The sequence below is a fragment of the Dendrobates tinctorius genome, unplaced genomic scaffold, assembly GCF_039654945.1.
Source record: "Dendrobates tinctorius isolate UK_male_01 unplaced genomic scaffold, ASM3965494v1 ptg000060l, whole genome shotgun sequence".
Lineage (NCBI taxonomy): Eukaryota > Metazoa > Chordata > Amphibia > Anura > Dendrobatidae > Dendrobates > Dendrobates tinctorius.
This window is the reverse complement of record NW_027361728.1, coordinates 39,806,399-39,826,920: the sequence shown is the minus strand read 5'-3', so window position 1 is coordinate 39,826,920 and position 20,522 is coordinate 39,806,399. Positions and strand designations below refer to the sequence as shown.

At 48.1% G+C, this 20,522-nt stretch overlaps 1 protein-coding gene across 2 annotated transcripts; it reads right to left on the bottom strand.

The window, feature by feature from the left end:
* Nucleotides 1-1,047: 1,047 nt before the first annotated feature.
* On the bottom strand, nt 1,048-15,615 carry GPR160 (G protein-coupled receptor 160). Of its 2 annotated transcripts, none has more exons than XM_073578900.1 (3): nt 15,424-15,615; nt 11,402-11,502; nt 1,048-2,194 (listed from the first exon to the last, which is right to left on the bottom strand). In XM_073578900.1, exon 3 carries the CDS (start codon nt 2,166-2,168, stop codon nt 1,107-1,109), a length of 1,062 nt encoding a protein of 353 aa, XP_073435001.1. In that variant the 5' UTR covers nt 2,169-2,194; nt 11,402-11,502; nt 15,424-15,615; the 3' UTR covers nt 1,048-1,106. The 2 variants fall into 2 exon arrangements, with proteins under 2 accessions (XP_073435001.1, XP_073435002.1); XM_073578901.1 differs by having other exon boundaries at nt 1,048-2,191.
* Between the last annotated feature and the right edge of the window lie 4,907 nt (nt 15,616-20,522).

The following is a 20,522-nucleotide window of genomic DNA, read 5'->3' as shown; positions in this document are numbered from 1 at the left end:
GTGCAGTCTAGCGGTTTCCCCTGACGTCTTCTGCTTCCGGCTGTCTTTTCATCTTGCCTGGATCACTGTTCCATGAAGCAGGATGAAGGCTGCGGCAGTGAGGCCGAATGCCTCCTGGCCACTCATTGACATGACATCACTCCTGCTCCATTCATCAGTCAATCCAGGGGGCAGGATGCCTCTCCTGTCACCAAGACACTGCTGCGCATGCGCAGTGCCGCGATGAGATCAGACAGAAGAAGAGGACTCTGGGAAGAAGGAGAGGACTCGTGGTGGCCTCCGGATCCAGCATGGTGATCGCCAGCCCACACAGCCAGGAGAAGATCAGGCAAAGATGAGCAGAAGACCTCTGGGTAAGTACCAGGAGGGGAAGATCGGCAGCATACTTACCGCAACATGACTGCTGAAAGCATGCTGCCTTATTTTGCTGTTCGGCATGAGAATACCCCTTTAATGCAGGCTATGTATGGAAGCAGGGGGACTGTTGACTGACTACAGGGTTAATCCCTATTTTTTTCGTGTTATGTTTTTGTAACACAAAAACGTTTTAGAAACGTTTTGGAAAATGTCTTATTAAAATTGCGGGCAAAATGCTCTGACACTATAATGCAATCAGTTGTGAGGTTTACAGATGGAAACCGTTGATTTAACATGTCACAAAAGTGCAGCACTCTGTACAGTACTTTTGTGACATGTAGATTGATGACAGATGGGAATTCATGAACCTCAAGGACAAACTGGCGAAACATCCAAACACTAAATTCTGGGAGCAAAACAGGGTACAAACATCCGGGGGCGAAACATCCAAACACAAAATTCTGGGAGCAAAACAGGGTACAAACATCCGGGGGCGAACTGCAGGGGGCGAAACATCCAAATCCCAATTTCAATTGATAAACCACCTAAAGGAGTTTGTTAGAATGCAGTAAAAGGTTGCTATACATACATGGTCGTGATTTAGGGGACTAGGACAGCTGTCAGGTCCCCGTTAAACCTTAGTGTGTAGGACTAAATAGGGCCCAAGACAAAGGAAGGCCAAGTACAGGATTGTACAAATAGACTCTTTATTCTGCACAACCTGAGTAGTTTATCATAAGAGAAAAGCGTCAAATTATCTTAACTGGTGGTGGTAGCCGGTTCAGAAGAGACTCCCCTTTGACATGTTCAGCATCCATAAAAGGCAGAACACAGTATTTCCAACCAATAAAGGCATCGCTGGAAAAAGTATTTTCTGTCACTTGCAGGTCAGGATATTTCAGTCCTATGCACACTCCGATTAGGAAACTGTTCATAAAATATAACCAAGGGACATTCATATCCATGTATCCTGGTATATGTGCACACAAGACCAGTATGATTATTTGGAAAACAACAAATGGTGCCCAAATACCCAGAAAGGAAAACAAAAGGGTGGCCATGAGACGTTTGCCTCCTTGGACAGGCCAACTATTTCCAGGTGGGAATGAAAATAGGACCACGGTGTTGTTGCTGGAGGACATAACTTTCAATGACTTTAGGAAAGTCAATATTTCTGAACAGCAGAGAGCAAATGCTATGAAAATGGTCAAGACTAAATAAATGGATAAGTAAAAACTTTGACTGCTAATGTAAAAATTGCACTGATATGTAAACTGTCCAGTGTCCAACTCTGGAGATACAACAGGAGACAAAAGAACATAGGAAAAAGCTGCGGTCCACAAAAGAAGAACACAAGCTGCATATAGAAGTCCCGAACAATATGGGATATGTACACACTTGACAATGGTCAGGTAGTAATCCAGTCCAGATGCCAAGAAAAATGGCAAATGCAGGATACCATAAGTATGAGATATGATCTGTGTAAGCAGACAGATGTGGTAATTGGTGATCCTGAAGCCCAAAACTGTAAAATCCTGGAACCAGTGAATGGCAGAGATGGCAAACAGCAGCACAAAGTCAACGATGGCAAGAGAGATACAGCAGTGGCCCATCAGGCTGGCGCTCACATTACCGTGTCTTGCCCAAAATATAAATATGTTCATGATTACTTTTCCGGTTATTAGTAAGATCAATATACAGCTTGGTTCAATACTCTGCCAGTCTGTGGGTGGCACCTCATGCCCCTTCATTGTGCCTTGGCCAGATGTGTTGTCTGCCACAGAAACGCTGATGAACACTTCATTATTCATGGAAAAAATGTGGGATCTTCCTCCTGCTGGAAAAATAAGAATTTTTCAATAATATGCTCAGGAAAGATACATAAAGTTTCTCACATTCCCACTCCCCCGCCAACCCCACACATGCAAAAAGGGTAAAAAATGGAAAGGGATGCTCCACTTTAAAACTTCAGAAACCCAATAGGTTTAATAATCGTAAAAATATCATCAACCTTACTGACTACCATTCCAGTGTTGCCTCTCTGCTTCTCTCCGATGGTGTCTGTTGACAGGGCTGTAGCAGCGTTGTCGACAGCATGTGCTGCAGTCGATCACCGGTCTCAGTAGACTTGTGCCATCTATCATGGTATGACCTCTGTGACGTCACCACTGCAGCACTGTCAGCAAGGACCGGGCCGATGGGATACAGTGGAAAGTGGATGCTGGAGAGGTGGAGAAGAGGAGGTAATGATTTTGTTATTTTAATATTAGCTCTTAGGGCTAATAGAGTTAAAAGCAGAACACCCCCTTTAATGCAAAAAGCAGTGGCTCTTAGAACAAAAGCTGAAAATCACAATGACTGCCCTACGTCTCACTGTTCAGAGACAGGTTTGATGGCATTCCTGGCTATAAGATGCAAACCGTGATCAGATGTCAGCAACATAATGGTGCATCAGCGGAGGAACACCAGAGCCTACACGAATCTGTAGCCAGTAAGGTTATTATTTTTATTTATTGGTAGCAAGGTATGCTGGGAAGTGTGGTTCTTTTGTGAGATCACAGTTTAACTAGTATGTTCTCCTTTTATAATAATGCGAAATTCACAAATTGTAAAATGTTGGCGACTGAAGATCTGTTCCACAGATGTGGGACTTCAGGGTGCCACTTCCCATGGTAATTATTTGCAGTAATCACTGGCCATGGACTTTTCCAGTGACGCTGTAATAAGGATCAGGAAAAAAAAAAAAAAAAAAGACAGGCCATCAATTCTCCAGGGCATGTACACAGCAGTACAAGACTGGGAATAATCGGATGCTGTGAATGCACCTGAACATACAATGGCATGAAACTAATGACTATTCTTTAGGTTACCAGGCAAGTAATGGTTCACATCTATAGCCCCCTTAAAATATATAGGATCAAGCATCCCGAAAGGGCGAACTGTGATTTTCTTTTAGACTTGTAAGGAATACAGGAGCTGATTTTTATAATCAATACCAAGGGGATATGGCTCACAGGAGTCTCTGGAACGTGTCACCCCGTGAGTCTCGCCACCTCGGTAAAGACTATAAAATTTGCAATAAACAAAAAGGCCAAACTTATGGAAACGCATGGTGGATTCCAAAGCAAAACAAAAAAAAAATAATCCCAAATACAGAGGAACAGTATGAATAAAATAAGAACAAAAACTGGACACATAACTAGGTAGCAGGTCCCCTGTAACACAACTCAACAACTACTAAAGACAAATAGGATCAAAATAAGAACATTTATTGTGTAAGGCAATTGTCAGAGACACCGCACTACACTCGCTCACAGAGCCAGTGCACGTGTCCTGAGTACAGAAACAGTGCTAAAAGATACCTGTGGAGTAGGACAGCAGAGGTGACAATGCGTGCTTCAAACTATTAGTGTCAGGGTCCAGTCAGCACTGGAAAGTAAAGAGGCACAGGACCTGCGGACACTGAAATTAGCAAGCAGGCACAGGACCTATGGTCAGGTGACTGCAAGGGGGCGGGGCTTAGCGTCCTGCTTTCAGATATGACAGGACACCATACAACAACTCAGAGTCAGGCAAAACGGAGGTCACCATAGTACGGGCAAACGAGGCACAGGAGGGACAAATAGACGGGTTGTCAGACAAAGCCAAAGGTCATACACAAGAGGGCGACGTGGTACCAAGGGGACGAGCAGAGAGAAGTCGGGTCACAAGCAGAGAGTCATACACGAGAGGTAGCGCAGTACAAGATGGCCAGGCAGAACTCTTAACAGGGACAGAACCGGATCAAAACCAAACAAGGAAGAAATCAGGCACAAGGCACACGTACACACAAGGTCAACTAACTCAGCCGAGGGCAGGAGTATAATTGACACCGGACCTAGGTCCAGTGAGCATTAAATAGCCGCCCTCTGTCAGAGAGAGGCGGAACAATTAACCCCCAGTCTGATCAGGACGGGCCAAAGCGAAACCCCGTTCTGGATCATGACAGTACCCTCCTCTCAATGGGGGGCCACCGGACCCCCAGGTCTCTCAGGGTACTTGGAGTGAAAGGCCCGGACCAACCGATCCGCATGGACCGATCGAGCAGGAACCCACGACCGTTCTTCAGGACCGTAGCCTTTCCAATGTATCAGATATTGAAGGGCACGATGGACCAACCTAGAGTTGACGATTCTTTCCACCTCGTACTCCGACTGCCCATCTACCAAAACCGGTGGTGGGGAAGCTGATGATTCCTCCCCACCGGACCTCACAGGTTTCAAAAGGGCCTTATGGAAAACATTTGGGATCCGCAGAGATGGCGGGAGACGCAACCGAAAAGCCACCGGGTTAACTGCTTCGGTAATTACACAGGGACCTATAAACTTGGGTCCAAGCTTCGCAGAGGGGACCTTGAGCCTTATATTCTTGGTGGACAAACATACCTTATCCCCAATCTGAAACACCGGTCCCGTGGATCGTTTTTTGTCCGTAAAAAACTTAAAATTTGTCCTGGGCCTTCGTAATGTTACTCTGAACCTCCCACCATACCTCCCCCAACCGCTGGATCGTCTCATCCGCCCCAGGACACCCAGAATTCAAACAGGAAAATTCTCCAAAATGAGGATGAAACCCATAGTTACAGAAAAAGGGATATGTACCCGTAGACTGGTTAATGCGGTTGTTAAATGCAAACTCTGCCAACGGTAACACAGAACACCAATCATCCTGTCGGGCTGAGGTCAAGCAACGCAAAATTTGCTCCAGAGATTGATTGGTCCGCTCGGTCTGCCCATTAGTCTCAGGATGATAAGCGGATGAAAAGGACAGACCAATACCCAACCTCTTGCAAAAAGCCCTCCAAAATCTGGAAACAAATTGCACTCCTCTATCAGACACCACATTCAAGGGTACCCCATGCAACCGCACCACATGCTCAACGAACAATCTGGACAACGTTTCCGCCTTAGGTAGAGCTGCCAAAGGTACAAAATGTGCCTGCTTACTAAACCTGTCCACCACAACCCAAACGACGGTATTACCCTTGGAAGGGGGAAGGTTGGTGATGAAATCCATGGACAAATGAGTCCATGGTCTCTCAGGAATTGACAGTGGTACCAATTCCCCGGCCGGCCGGTTATAGGTTGTTTTTGCACGGGCACAAACATCACGAGCAGACACATATTCCCCAGCATCAGAGGCTAAAGCAGACCACCAGAATACTCTAGCAATGGCCTTCTGGGTAGCTGAGATCCATGGATGTCCACCCAGTACTGAGTCATGGAACTCCCGGAGTACCTTGAGGCGAAACTGAGCTGGCATGAAAAGCTTATCCACCGGCTTAGTCGGAGGTGCCAGAGACTGAGTCTCCCGAATCTCCCGTTCCAACATATTAGAAATATCTGCCACCACCACCCCAGGTTGAAGAATGGAGGATGGAGGTTCCGGGGAGGGGGAGGGGGGGGGGGGGGGACACCGGATCTAGACTGCGTGACAAGGCATCCGCTCTGACATTTTTAGATCCTGGCCGAAAAGTGATCAAGAAATTGAACCGGGAAAAAAAAAGTGACCATCTAGCCTGTCTGGAAGTCAACCTTTTAGCTGACTCAATGTAAGCTAGGTTTTTGTGGTCCGTAATTACTGTTATAGGATGGACAGCCCCCTCCAAAAAATGCCTCCATTCTTCAAAAGCCAACTTTACGGCCAGAAGTTCTCGATTCCCCACATCATAGTTTCTCTCCGCAGGGGAGAACTTCTTTGAGAAAAAGGCGCAAGGTCTCAAATTGGTCAAAGTGGCGGGTCCCTGGGACAATACCGCCCCCACCCCCACCTCTGAGGCGTCTACCTCAACAATAAATGGTTCCGACGGGTCCGGTTGAATAAGAACCGGGGCAGACATGAAACATTTTTTTTAAAAACTGAAACGCCACTACCGCTGCGGTTGACCAATTCTTGATATCGGCCCCCTTTTGAGTCATGTCTGTGAGGGGTATAACCACCTGTGAGAACCCCCTTATAAATTTACGGTAATAATTGGCGAATCCTAGGAAACGCTGCAGAGCCTTCAAATCACAAGGCTGAACCCACTCGACAATGGCCTGCACCTTATTAGGATCCATGCGATACCCCTCAGCAGACACAATGAACCCCAGAAAAGACAGTTCCTGGACAAAAAATAAGCATTTTTCTAATTTAGCAAAGAGACAGTTCTCCCGGAGCCTTTGGAGAACTGCCCGAACATGACCAATGTGAGCCTGTTTATCAGGAGAGTAGATCAATATGTCATCCAAATATACCACCATAAAATGTCCAATGAAATCAGAGAACACATGATTAATGAAATTTTGGAAAACCGCTGGAGCATTGGCAGGACCGAAAGGCATAACCAAGTTTTCAAACAACCCTTCAGTAGTGAGAAAAGCGGTTTTCCACTCATCTCCGTCCCGGACTCGGATAAGGTTATACGCTCCCCGTAGATCTAACTTTGAAAACCACTTAGCTCCGGACAACTGATTGTATAAATCAGGAATAAGTGGAAGGGGATACGTATTCCTCACAGTTATCTTATTTAACTCACGAAAATCAAGGCATGGGCGTAAACCACCGTCTTTTTTCTTTACAAAAAAGAACCCCGCCGCTACGGGAGAAACAGAAGGACGAATGTGTCCCTTACGGAGACTCTCGGAAATATATTCTTTCATCGCGGCCCGTTCTGGACCCGAAAGGTTATACAAGCGGGCTTTGGGCAATTTAGCACCTGGAACCAGGTCAACGGCACAATCAAATGGGCGGTGTGGTGGTAAAACCTCAGCCTCTTTTTCGGAGAAAACGTCTGTATAGTCTTTCAGGCACTCCGGAATACCTTCCAGACCCACGGACGACACAGACACCCAATTAATTACTGGATTATGCAATTGTAACCAGGGGAAGCCTAACACCAATCCTGCAGGCAGGTTGTCCATAACAAAACATGAAATATGTTCCTGTTGTAAGGAACTCACTTTAAGGAGAAACTCTTCAGTGCGAAACATAACGTTATTCTTAACCAGTGGTGTTTTGTCAATGGCAACAATGTGAATAGGAGTGTCCAACCTAACTGTCCCTAACTTACACCTGGCCACCAAGTCCGAGTCAGTAAAGTTCAATGATGAACCGCAATCCACAAAGGCAGAAGTGGATGTAGAGACACTCCCACAACAAAGTTCCACTTGTAACAACATTTTAGTGAAGGCAGAAAAGGGTACCTGAGAGCCTGGGTGACCTCCATGACAATCACCCGGGCTCAGTCGCTTGTTGGTCAGTGGACCGGAGGGGCAATCCTTTTTCCAATGTCCAGAATCGCCACAGTGAAAACAGCATTTTCCCATGCGCCGTTGTCTCCTTTCATTTTCTTTGAGGTCGATGGTTCCCATTTCCGTGACTTCCAATGTATGACTGGCTCCCCTTCCTTGGCAGAATAACGGTCTCTCAATTTGCACCACTCCCCTCGCCCGTAGCCTGCGATCCATTCGGACGGCCTGTGTCATAGCCTCTTCCAGGGAACCAGGCGGAGGGTGGAGAGCCAAGGCATCTTTCAAATGTTCAGACAGGCCTCTACGGAACAAACCCCGGAGGGCGGCGTCATTCCAGAAGACCTCAGTAGCCCAGCATCTGAACTCTGAGCAAAACCACTCGGCTGAGTGCTTTCCCTGGCACACACTCATCACCATGTCCTGAGCCATATGCATTCGATCAGGCTCATCATAAATATGTCCCAGGGCTTCAAAAAAATGCATCCACATTCATACGCTCAGGGGCCGTGGTCGGAAGGGAAAAAGCCCAAGCTTGGGGGGGCTCCCCTTAACAGAGACATAATGACCCCCACTCTCTGACCTTCATCCCCAGAAGAGTGTCGTCTCAATGAAAAAAAAAGCTTACAGCCCTCCTTGAAAACTCTGAATTTCCTTTTATCTCCAGAAAAGGTATCTGGTAACTTAACCGGAGACTCAGGGGAAACTAATGTAACATCCCGAGCCCCAGATGAGAATACCCCCTGCACCGTGTCAGCGATCAGCTGCTGAGACTGAGCCAGGACTCATTCTCCAAGGAGTTTCTGAGACATCCGAGTCAGGTGTCTCACCTGCTCAGAAAGAGCGTGCATAGGATCCATCACATACACAGGAGAATGGGAGCAGAGATAAAAAAAATGGTATGGGTCAGTTATAATGTCAGAGACACCGCACTACACTCGCTCACAGAGCCAGTGCGCGTGTCCTGAGTACAGAAACAGTGCTAAAAGATACCTGTAGAGCAAGGCAGCAGAGGTGACAATGCATGCTTCAAACTATTAGTGTCAGGGTCCAGTCAGCGCCGGAAAGTAAAGAGGCACAGGACCTGCGGACACTGAAATTAGCAAGCAGGCACAGGACCTATGGTCAGGTGACTGCAAGGGGGCAGGGCTTAGCGTCCTGCTTTCAGATATGACAGGACACCATACAACAACTCAGAGTCAGGCAAAACGGAGGTCACCATAGTACGGGCAAACGAGGCACAGGAGGGACAAACAGACGGGTTGTCAGACAAAGCCAAAGGTCATACACAAGAGGGCGACGTGGTACCAAGGGGACGAGCAGAAAGTCATACACGAGAGGTAGCGCAGTACAAGAGGGCCAGGCAGAACTCGTAACAGGGACAGAACCGGATCAAAACCAAACAAGCAAGATATCAGGCACACGTACGCACAAGGTCAACTAACTCAGCCGAGGGCAGGAGTATAACTGACACCGGACCTAGGTCCAGTGAGCACTAAATAGCCGCCCTCTGCCAGAGAGAGGCGAAACAATTAACCCCCAATCTGATCAGAATGGGCCAAAGCGAAACCCCATCCTGGATCATGACAGCAATAAAATACATTTCATAGGGCAGTCCGGCGTTGAACATATACTTATAGACTTACTTGCATCTAATTATCGGTGCGGCTTCACAGTAAGTGGACAAATTAAAGGGAAGCAACCTACTTAAAAACCTACACAAAAATCCCATGAGTTTGGAAACATTGTGCAGCCTAGCAATTTGTCACCAAACCAGTTTTACAGATTTGCGTTCTAGGAAGCTTTATGCAAATATCAGTAAGTAACCTTAAGCCTCATGGCACACACAACACACATGAAATGGAGGGGTACCAGAGTCTCCAGCCATTCACCCCTTCCCAACACTCATTGTATATCCAAGTTGCAAGCTGTAGGGGATGAATGTAAAGGGGTCAGGTGCTGACCTTGCTTCACAAAGATAGCTCGCCTCCGCAAAACAGGAAGAAAAAAAAGAAAAAACAACGAAGTGACAAAAAAGATGTTTGTTACAAAAATAGTACCAATAAAAACTACAGTTCAACTCTCCGAAAAAAAGACGACTAAAAAAAGTTGTGGGTCTCAGAATGTGTTAAACACAAGCCACCTTTTAGGCTATGTGCACACGTTCGGAAATGCTGCGGAAATTTCCGCAACTCCTGCCGCGGATAAAACGCATGCAGATTTCGCATGCATTTTCCCGCTAAACACAAGCGTTTTGCAAGCGTATTTAACTTGTAGAATGCTTGCGCTTTCCAAGCAATTTGAAGCATCACTTGGAAAGGTGATTGACAGGTTGGTGACACTTGACAAGCATAGTGCTTGACAAGTGTGACCAACTTTTTACTATTGATGCTGCCTATGCGGCATCAATAGTAAAAGATAGGATGTTAATAATCATTTTTTTTTTTTTTTTTTTTCTCACCTTCCGACGGCCCCCGATCTCAGCGGCGCTCCCGGCATCTTCCGGTCCCAGTGATGCTTTGCGCGACGTCATCTCAGGTGATTCGTGCAAAGCATCACTGGGACCGGAAGATGCCGGCAGCGTGGTGAGAGGCGAGAAGGACTTTGGGGGTCATCAGAGGGTGAGTATATCCCGATTTTTTAATTTTAATTCTATTTTTTACACGAATATGGTACTCAGGGCCTGGAGGAGCGTCTCCTCTCCTCCAGACCCTGGATACCATCCGCACATGAAGCGCTCACTTCACGCATGGTGGGCATAGCCACATGCGTAAAGTGAGCATTTAATGCAATCCTATGGAGGCGGAATCGCCGCGATTCCGCACAAAGAATGAACATGCTGCTGATTTTTCCGCTATGCGATTCCGTAGCGTAAAATCTGCAGCATTAGCACAGCAATGTGGAATGCCATAGGATTGCATGGGATGCATTTTCTTAGCATTTTCGCAGCGGGAAAACACTAAAAAAAACGCAACGTTTGAACACAGCCTTAATCTTACATTGTCTACATGGGTAGCAGAACTACTAATTTCAGTGATTGGCTGCAGTGCTGTAAACATATCGCCACTGCAGGCTGCACATAATCATCGGAGCAGAAAACACACTGCTGGAGGGTATCAGCGGATTGATATTTTTATTGCTATTTTTATAATAAGAACTAATTTGGAAAGCGGAAAAAAAAGTTGAAAGGGGAAAACCATTTGGCTATGTTCAATTGCGCTTTTTTTTTGCAGTTTTCTCTGCAGCCAAAAGCAGCTACGCAACGTGTGAACATAGCTTTTTATTAATTTTTTATTGTAAAACAATAAACTAAAAGTGTGGTATCACAATTATTGTACTGAGCCACAGAATAAAAAGTTGTTGTTTTTTTTTTTACCATGCAGTGAATGACATAACCCCCTACAAACAATCTTTCCTTGTGGAATTGTTAGTTTCCCATGCCACCCCACGGTTTTTCCAGCACAAAGTTTTTAATATATAACACAAGAAGGAGGGCCACTGATACATAAAACCCTGTATAAAATAGTAGGTAAATTAAAAATAAGACAACAGCATGGTAGTCATAGCCCCAGCTTGGGGAGATGATAGGCAGACGCGTTTCAGACCCTCAGGTCTTTAATCATTGCAAAGATTAAAGACCTGAGGGTCTGAAATGCGTCTGCCTATCATCTCCCCAAGCTGGGGCTATGACTACCATGCCTTTGTCTTATTTTTAATTTTCCTAATAAATTTGATGCTTTTATATACACATCGGATTTCTGAAGAGCTGGATTTACCTTTTTTGTCTATTGATTGATCTTCCTGCTGCACTGCTGGATTTTCCTTGCTCCGGACTCCGCTATGGCTGAGCTGACGTAATCCCCTCTCTTATGTTTACCTGTATAAAATAAGAGCACATATGATGGCCAAGTCAACGGAAAAACTAAAACACTTCTTGGAAGGCACAGATGAAAAAACAAGAACTGGTTAAGCTGGAAGAGGTGAACCTGATAGCAGGAGACACATCCCACATTAGCAATGCTCTTGCTAAGGCAACTGTACCACACCAGAAGCTCTTCCTGCATACTGCCGATCTCTCAGCTGCCATCAGATGTAAACTTTCAGAGGGAGATCCAGCAAGGACCAACACTTTTCAATAAATTGTACCCTGTCATGTATGCACTGAATATCAAAGACTGACCGTCATTTCCATACAGAGAACAGGTGCATACTAAGAGTAGCCATCTCCACATATAACTAACAAAGTTGCAATCTGTATCACTATAGCATGCAAATATGAAGTTGGAATTGCATTACTGGTCTAGAAAATAGGAAAAAACAAAGATACATAAGTTGGCCAATTCATGTGTGCCCAGCAGCCAACGACAAGGCGATCCTCTTTGCTGAGAACCTAACCCAACATGTACCACTCCTGGGCTGCTAGCCTACAATTATGGGTAGGGAGGATCCTGCTGTGATTAAATCCGCCATAGGCTGATGGGTGGCGAGCTCAGAGAGCCTATGTATTAATATCAAAAGACTGACCGTCACTTCCAAACAGAATAAGTGCAAATGAAAAGTAGCCACCTTCATATATAACAAAGCTGCAGTCAGTAACACTATGACAAGAAAACATGAAATATGGGAAATTGGAATTGCATAAGATACTTTGTCCATAAATTGGCCAATCTGCGTTTTGCAGCCCATGCTCCGACATCTGTAAGAACCCTAATCTTTAGAACAATGAATGTTGTTTTGACTTTCTTCAGTTCTGGAATTTCCTATGACGAGAACAAGCAGAGACTCCAACGCATTTCATGCCATGGCCCCATAGCGATTAGCACATCTCTCTACAGCTACTGTGGAAACCAAAGCCCTGATCATTACGACTTCTCTGCATGTCAATCCACCTTACTACCTGCTTCCAGCATTAGTGATGAGCGGGTATATTCGTTGATCGGGTGGCCCCTGAGTATTTTGGCGTGCTCGGAGATTTAGTGTTTGTCGACGCAGCTGCATGATTTGCGGCTGTAAGACAGGCTGAATACATGTGGGGATTGCCTGTTTGCCTGATTGTTAGGAATTCCACACATATATTCAGGCTGTTTAGCAGCCGCAAATCATGCAGCTGAGGCGACAAACACTAAATCTCTGAGCACATCTAAAATACTCCAACATCCCCTCTCCCTACCCGAAAGCTAAATCCCCACTCTTGTAGTTGTATACGTGCAGCAAACCTATAATAAAGGAAAGGATTTACACATTTAATAATGGTGAAATCAGCATATGCAGAAGTACTCCACCTACACATGCAGAAGTCATGGTGTCCCCTTACACATAGGTCTCAGCCATCCAGTATATAGCGGGACAGTCCCGATTTTGAGACGTCGCTCCGCCGACCTGGCTGGGAGCTTCTTTTCCCCACATTGTACTGGCGAGAAGCAGCCAACGCCCCTCTTGTATCAGGCCTAGATATGGGCAAACCCGAACAGTAAAGTTCGCCGTCTGTACCGAACACCTACTGTTCGGGCTCGGACACCGAACACGGACTTCACCAGGAAGTCCGTGTTACTGTTCGGGTTCGGCCCCCCGAACACCAGGTGTTTGTCACACTGTCAAGTGCATGACAGAGCAGCAAACACCGCTTCTCATCGACAGGAAAATCAACCCTGCTGGTCAGAGAGCCACAGTTCCCACGCTGTCAAATGACAGCATGAGCCTGCAGCTGTGATCGGAGATATAAAGTTCACCTCCGGTCATTAGTGTCGGCTGATGAGACTACTGCTCCCATCAGCAGTTGCCTGCTGCCACTAATAGTTAGAGCAGGAGCGGTGGATGGGAGTATTCATCAGCCGGAGATGTAAATAAATAATAATAACGCAAACTTTGTCCCTCCTTCCGCCGCAGAAGAGTTAGGAGGTCTGCTTACATACAGTCTCATCCAGCATTATTTCATACATCTGCATCAGACTGCGTGGTATCAGCATCTGTTGGTCAGGGGCAGCCATGGGGTATTTCGTTTCTGTTCACACTTAGTGGTAATGAAGAAAATCTTGATCACAAGTAAAATACTGTTCTAGAAAATCTGGATGATGATTGGACTTTGTTTCAAAGTGTAAGCCAGAAAAACACCAGGAATAGGGAGGCAGAATTCGGATTTAAAGGGAATCTGTCACCCCATTTTTGGCCTATAAGATGCGGCTACCGCCATCAGGGGCTTATGTACAGCATTCTGTAATGCTGTAGATAAGCCTCCGATGTAACTTGAAAGATAAGAAAAGCGAGTTAGATTATACTCACCCAGGGTCCGGTCCGGCGCCTCCCATCTTCTAGCAATGACGTCCTCCTCCTTACTTCTGCTGCGACTCCTGCGCCGGCGCACTTCTCTGCTCTGTTGAGAGCAGAGTAAAGTACTGCAGTGCGCAGGCGCTGGACCTCTCTGACCATTCCCGTCACCTGCGCACTACAGTACTTTACTCTGCTTCAATAAGGCAGATAAAGTACGCCTGCGCAGGAGCTGCGTCAGAAGTAAGGAGGAGGACGTCATCACTAGAAGATGGGAGGCGCCGGACCAGACCGCGACACCCACCGCACCCGACTCCACCCCCCCGGTGAGTATAATCTAACTCGTTTTTCTTATCTTTCAGGTTACATAGCCCCTGATGGCTGTGGCCACATCTTATAGGCCAAACATGAGGTGACAGATTCCCTTTAACAACTCATAACTGACCCCAAAAATGCACCTTCCTTTTTACATGCCCAGACAGGAATTGGGATTATTCAGGGGCCACATCCTCATCTCAGAGTGCATCTAATGATGTAGACCATCTCCATAAATTCACATGTAGCCTGGCTCAGTAGAGCGAACAGATCATTTTCATACCCTACTGATGAATTCGGAGTTGATAGAAAGGGTGCCCTGTTCGTCGTCTCTTGGCCACAAATTCTATGTCTTGTTGTGGATGACTGATCTCACATTACAGACAACTTGTTGAATTGAATGGGCAATGTGTAATGCCCAATCTCCCCTATGGTGGCGCCGCAGGGAAAGGAAACACTGCCCTGTTCCCCACTGATTGCACTGACGGATCAGCTTATTGGTAATGGATCAAGACGTTGTCCAAGATTATTTCTGAGAGACTGGTAGTCCATCTGTAAATGATGGGGATTGTATATTTTCACCTGCTCTTGGCTGGCAGCTGAAGTAAAAAGTCTGTGCTCCCTTAGGGATACCCCAGTGATGTGGACGCGATCGGTGGAGCCTGCACAGGAATCACACAAGCATCTGATGTATACTGGGTGTCCACACTCCCCTGACATAAGGATCAGACCTGTTGACTTCAACAAGCCCAATCTCTTTGTTCTCTCAGATCAACCACTGCCACAAGTATGTGGGAAAATGGGGGGAGGGTAAAGAGAATAGCTGACCCTGAGATATAACGCCACTAGAGTTGTCTGATAGCCGCTTATACCCCTCTCCCCATAGGAAACGCATGCAATACTGCAATCACATAGGGGCTCGGGGGGGGGGGGAACCTGCGACAACTACTTAGGGTACAGGATAGCAATGTAACGAGACGACAGTGACTGACAACAGCCACCCCAATATTTGATCCCTGCAGCATGCGAGTGTTTCATTTGGGGGAGAGAGGTGATCTGCAGCCAGACATGTCTGCACTGAGGATACGCTATGATGGAGCGATCCCGATTAAACTACCAGCCCAGCAATCAGTGCTGTCCCGAAGACGGGGCTGATACAAGGAGCTGCTGGGTCCAGCAGCTGCTCCGGGATATCGGCACGGCGCACACGTATACATACCTAACGGGTGCACGGTGTATCAGCGGCGGTCACATACGGGCTGCTGGCCCAGCTCTGCGGGACACACACGACCCCCTGCCGCTCCCGGAGTCCTCAGCAGCCGGAGGTGGGTGACGTGCTGTGCTCGGCAGGGCGGGACCTGTGCACTCAGGTATGTGGCTTCCTCCCGGCACCGCTGCTGCTCAATCTGTGCACTGCGTGGAAATGAGACCGGACAAGAATGGAGGCGTTACCCATAGCAACCGGCCACCTCGCTCCCATACAGTGCAAGTTACAATGGGGGCAGTGGTTTATTTGTCACTTCTAGTATCTGTGGTGGCTTATCTGGCCTCTGAAAGAAGCCCCACAGCCAGGCTCCACCCGCATCATCCTACATAATATGGGTCATTATTATGGGCGCTGAAGGGACCACCAGACATAAACGTAACTCTAGAAGTATGCAAGCGTGTCTTAGGAATTACTGCCAAGGAGACCTGAAATGCCGAGCGCACCCCTATTATACCAGCCCCTCAATTCCCAGTATCATCAGAGTACCGCATAGACAACAGAAGAATAGCGGCAGTCTGTCAGTAACTAGTGGCCTGTATAGAGAGCCACCTCACTTGGTATCAGATTATTGGAGTTTTATAGCGGTGCTCTTTAGGCGTGGGGTGCTTTGCCGTCTGTGGTGCTGTGTATATTTGTCCATATAGGATAGTTTTGCACAGGGCCGGACTGGGACTAAAATTCAGCCCTGGTATTTGAAGTTACACAGGCCCACTAGTCACATGGTGACTATATAATATCTTTGTACACTTGTAGTTTACAAGAAGTGAGAGGAGATTAACACGACTATATAACATGTAGTCACAGCTGTGCCCAGTATTTCAGCTCAGTCCTATTTATTGCTTTTAGGTACAGTACTCCTCCCAAATCTCTGTCCCATTGTGTATGCATGATTACAGAATTCCTGGCAGAACTGCTCTCTATTGGGCAACCAGACCCCATGGTCATAGCCGCCCCTATCATACCTCCCAACTTTTGAAGAAGGGAAAGATGGACAAAGAGTGCGGCGCGCATAGCGCGCCGCTGCAAATTTTGGCCGCGCCCAGCCACACCCATTTCACAACTAGTCACACCCATGTCCACACCTAATCGCACCCATTTAGCACTGCTAATCACACTGACTGGTACTGAGGGCACAGTGGCTGGCATTATGGGCACACTGACTGGCACTAAGGAAGAGAGAAAACAGAGAGAGAGAGAAAAAAGAAAACAGATAGCGAGAAAGAAAGGGGAAAGAAAGAACAGTGAGAGACAAAGAAAGAACAGTGAGAGACAGAGAAAGAACAGAGAGAGAAAGAAAGAGGGGAAAGAAAGAAAGAAAGAAAGAACAGAGAGAAAGAGAGGAAAGAAAGAGGGGAAGAACAGAGAGAGAAAAAAGAAAGAACAGAGAGAGAAAGAAAGAACAGAGAGAGAAAGAAAGAACAGAGAGAGAAAGAAAATGAGGGAAAGACAGAACAGAGAATGAAAGAACAGAGAAAGAAAGAAAAAGAGAAAAAGAAATAAAGAAAGATTCTACAAAGATACTATAGCAGCCCGGCTCCCATTGTAGTGCCCACCTGAGCCTCCCGATGCAGGACCTATCATGATCCGCTCACATGGCCGGCATCCCCGATTCCAAGGCGATCCTGCTGTCTGCGCTGTCGGAGGAGGACACGGTGATGGATCTGAAGCATTCCTGGTTGCGTCACAATCTCCTCAAGAAATTATCTCATTTCCGGTCAGCTTCCAGCACATGACGTTCCACCTGAAGTGATGTGTGTGTTTTAAAATGCTCCTCGGGGCTCCGCCGTGTACTCCTGTGTCCGTGGGAAAAGCCTGCTTTGTATACACTTGGCTCCGCTCCGTACATCCCGTACACATATGGCTCCACTCCATACACACGGCTCCACTCCGTCTACCTCGTAAACGCGTGGCTCCTCTCCGTACACCTCGTACACGCGTGGCTCCGCTCCGTACACCTCGTACACACGGCTCCTCTCCGTACACCTCGTACACACGGCTCCTCTCCGTACACCTCGTACACACACACAGCTCCGCTCCGTACATCTCGTACACACGGCTCCTCTCCGTACACCTCGTACACACGGCTCCTCTCCGTACACCTCGTACACACGGCTCCTCTCCGTACACACGGCTCCTCTCCGTACACCTCGTACACGCGCGGCTCCTCTCCGTACACCTCGTACACGCGCGGCTCCTCTCCGTACACCTCGTACACACGGCTCCGCTCCGTACACATGGCTCCGCTCCGTACACACACACGGCTCCGCTCCGTACACCTCGTACACACACGGCTCCACCTCGTACACACACACGGCTCCGCTCCGTACATCTCGTACACACGGCTCCTCTCCGTACACCTCGTACACACACACGGCTCCGCTCCGTACATCTCGTACACACGGCTCCTCTCCGTACACCTCGTACACACGGCTCCTCTCTGTGCACCTCGTACACGCGCGGCTCCTCTCTGTGCACCTCGTACACGCGCGGCTCCTCTCTGTGCACCTCGTACACGCGTGGCTCCTCTCTGTGCACCTCGTACACACGGCTCCTCTCTGTACACACGGCTCCGCTCCGTACACCTCGTATACACGGCTCCTCTCCGTACACCTCGTACACGCGCGGCTCCTCTCCGTACACCTCGTACACACGGCTCCTCTCTGTACACACGGCTCCGCTCCGTACACCTCGTACACACGGCTCCTCTCCGTACACCTCGTACACACGCGGCTCCTCTCCGTACACCTCGTACACGCGCGGCTCCTCTCCGTACACCTCGTACACACGGCTCCTCTCTGTACACCTCGTACACGCGCGGCTCCTCTCTGTACACCTCGTACACGCGCGGCTCCTCTCTGTACACCTCGTACATGCGCGGCTACTCTCTGTACACACGGCTCCGCTCCGTACACCTCGTACACACGGCTCCGCTCCGTACACCTCGTACACACGGCTCCGCTCCGTAAACCTCGTACACACGCGGCTCCTCTCCGTACACCTCGTACACGCGCGGCTCCTCTCTGTACACACGGCTCCGCTCCGTACACCTCGTACACACACAGCTCTGCTACATCCACACTGTAAATCCTGACCCCACACATACATACCTCAACCAGCACCATGACAACAGCAAAGCAGAGTCTTGCAGACGGTAGAGGCAAGGCTGAGCGCACAGGACCTGTGATGAGGTCACAGGAGAGGCGGAGTCAGGGGTGACATGATCGGGGGTCTGGACAAAGGCTCCTGCTGATCATGTGACCCCCTGACTCCTCCCCTCCTGTGACCTCATCACAGGTCCTGCGAACAGAGCGAGCAGGCAAGCGAGTGCGACGCTGTGAGTGGCTGGGGGGGGGTCTCATGCTAAGGCGAGGATGAGGTGCGGGGGGGCGTGGCGGCTTATCTCCCTGCAGTGCGGGAGGAACTTGAAACTATCACCGCCATGCCCGCAGAGGGCCGGCGGCAGGAGCAACGGTGGCCGCAGCAGCTGGCAAGCGGCCAGATGCCCGCGGCCCACGTGACAGCGGCCCAGCGGGAAAATGCCTGGTTAGTTATATTGCCAATCCGGGCCTGGTTTTGCACCACAGAATAATTTGATAGGTATGTACATACAACGTGGGACTGGAGCACCTTTGTCCCAGGGCCCCGTGGGGATGGGGACAACATGGACCTGTGTGATTACAAATGCCAGGGCTGAATTCCAGCCCCAGTCCGTACCTGCTTGGGCCCACCAGAGAAAATCATTCTTGGGGCCCACTATGTAGCTACATAGAAGACCACCAGTTGTGTGGTAAAACACGCTAATATCAGGGTATAATATAAATTAGTACACTTCCTAATGTTATATGCAGGGGCCCTCAGTTAGTTATATGTGACTAGGTGGAGGCCCAATGCTATCGCATTGGGACAGCAGTAATGTCAGGATGGGGGCAGGCTTTGCAGCGTTGAGAATCTCCCCACCCCCCCATGTGCTCACCCACCTATCCACTCTCTCTTTCCCCATGTGCTGACTTCTTCTTTGACCTGTCTACCCCATGTGCTATGCCCCTTGTCTGCTGTTTCTCTCCTTCCTGTGCTGTGTTCTCCCGTCACATGCTGACACGTTTGAGCTGTCTCCCCCCTGTGCTCTGTCTGTCTCACCCCTGTGTGCTTTCTCTCTCCCCCATCTGCTGTCTTCTCCTCTCATGTCATGTCTTGTTTCCCACGAACTAAAGTTCATTTTAAAAACTCTTTGTGTCTGACCGTGTACAGAACATACCACAGCTCCTGGGCAGGGGAGGAAGCAAAAGACAACATTGACATTACAGCAGGAGATCGCAGAGGATACATTTTGTGAGCTAAAATATTGTTTAAAAACAGTCAGTGAAATATTTTACCTCACAAACTGAATCCTCTGTGATCCCCTGCTGTAATGTCAGTATTGTCTTTAGCTTCCTCCCCTGCCCAGGAGATGTGGTATGCTCTATACACGGTCAGACACAGACAATTTTTAAAATGAACTTTCGTTTGTGGGAAAACCCCTTTAATGTAACCGGCTTCCTCTGTCTGTAGACACATCGCGCATCTGGCGCCGGGATCAGCTGAATGATTCACTGCGCCTGCGTGGAATTCGCGCAGGTGCAGTGCAACAGTGTTCTGGTGGTACCGCATGTGAGAGTGTGAGTATGAGTGTGAGTGTATGAGTGTGAGTTTGAGAGTGTGAATGTGTGTGAGTGTATAAGTGTGACTGTGAGTGTATGAGAGTGAGTGTATGGGTGTGAGTGTGTGTGGTGCGTACGGCGTATAGAGTGTGTGTGTGGTGCAATGTGACACCCTCTTTGACTGAGCTTCTATTAGGGAACCATATTTGTTCCAGCCAGTAACTGAGTAACATATACATTGTGAGAGACCTGTGTTGTGAACACTTTTGACCTGGCTTCTGAGTTTGGGCTCCCTCTGGTGGTTACTGCTGGTAATGGAGCTGGTCTAATCACCTGAGCAGGATGATTGGAGGTCAGGTGTTACAAACTGGGGAGATTTAAGTGAACAACCTTCCCTCAGCTCTTGCCGGTGAT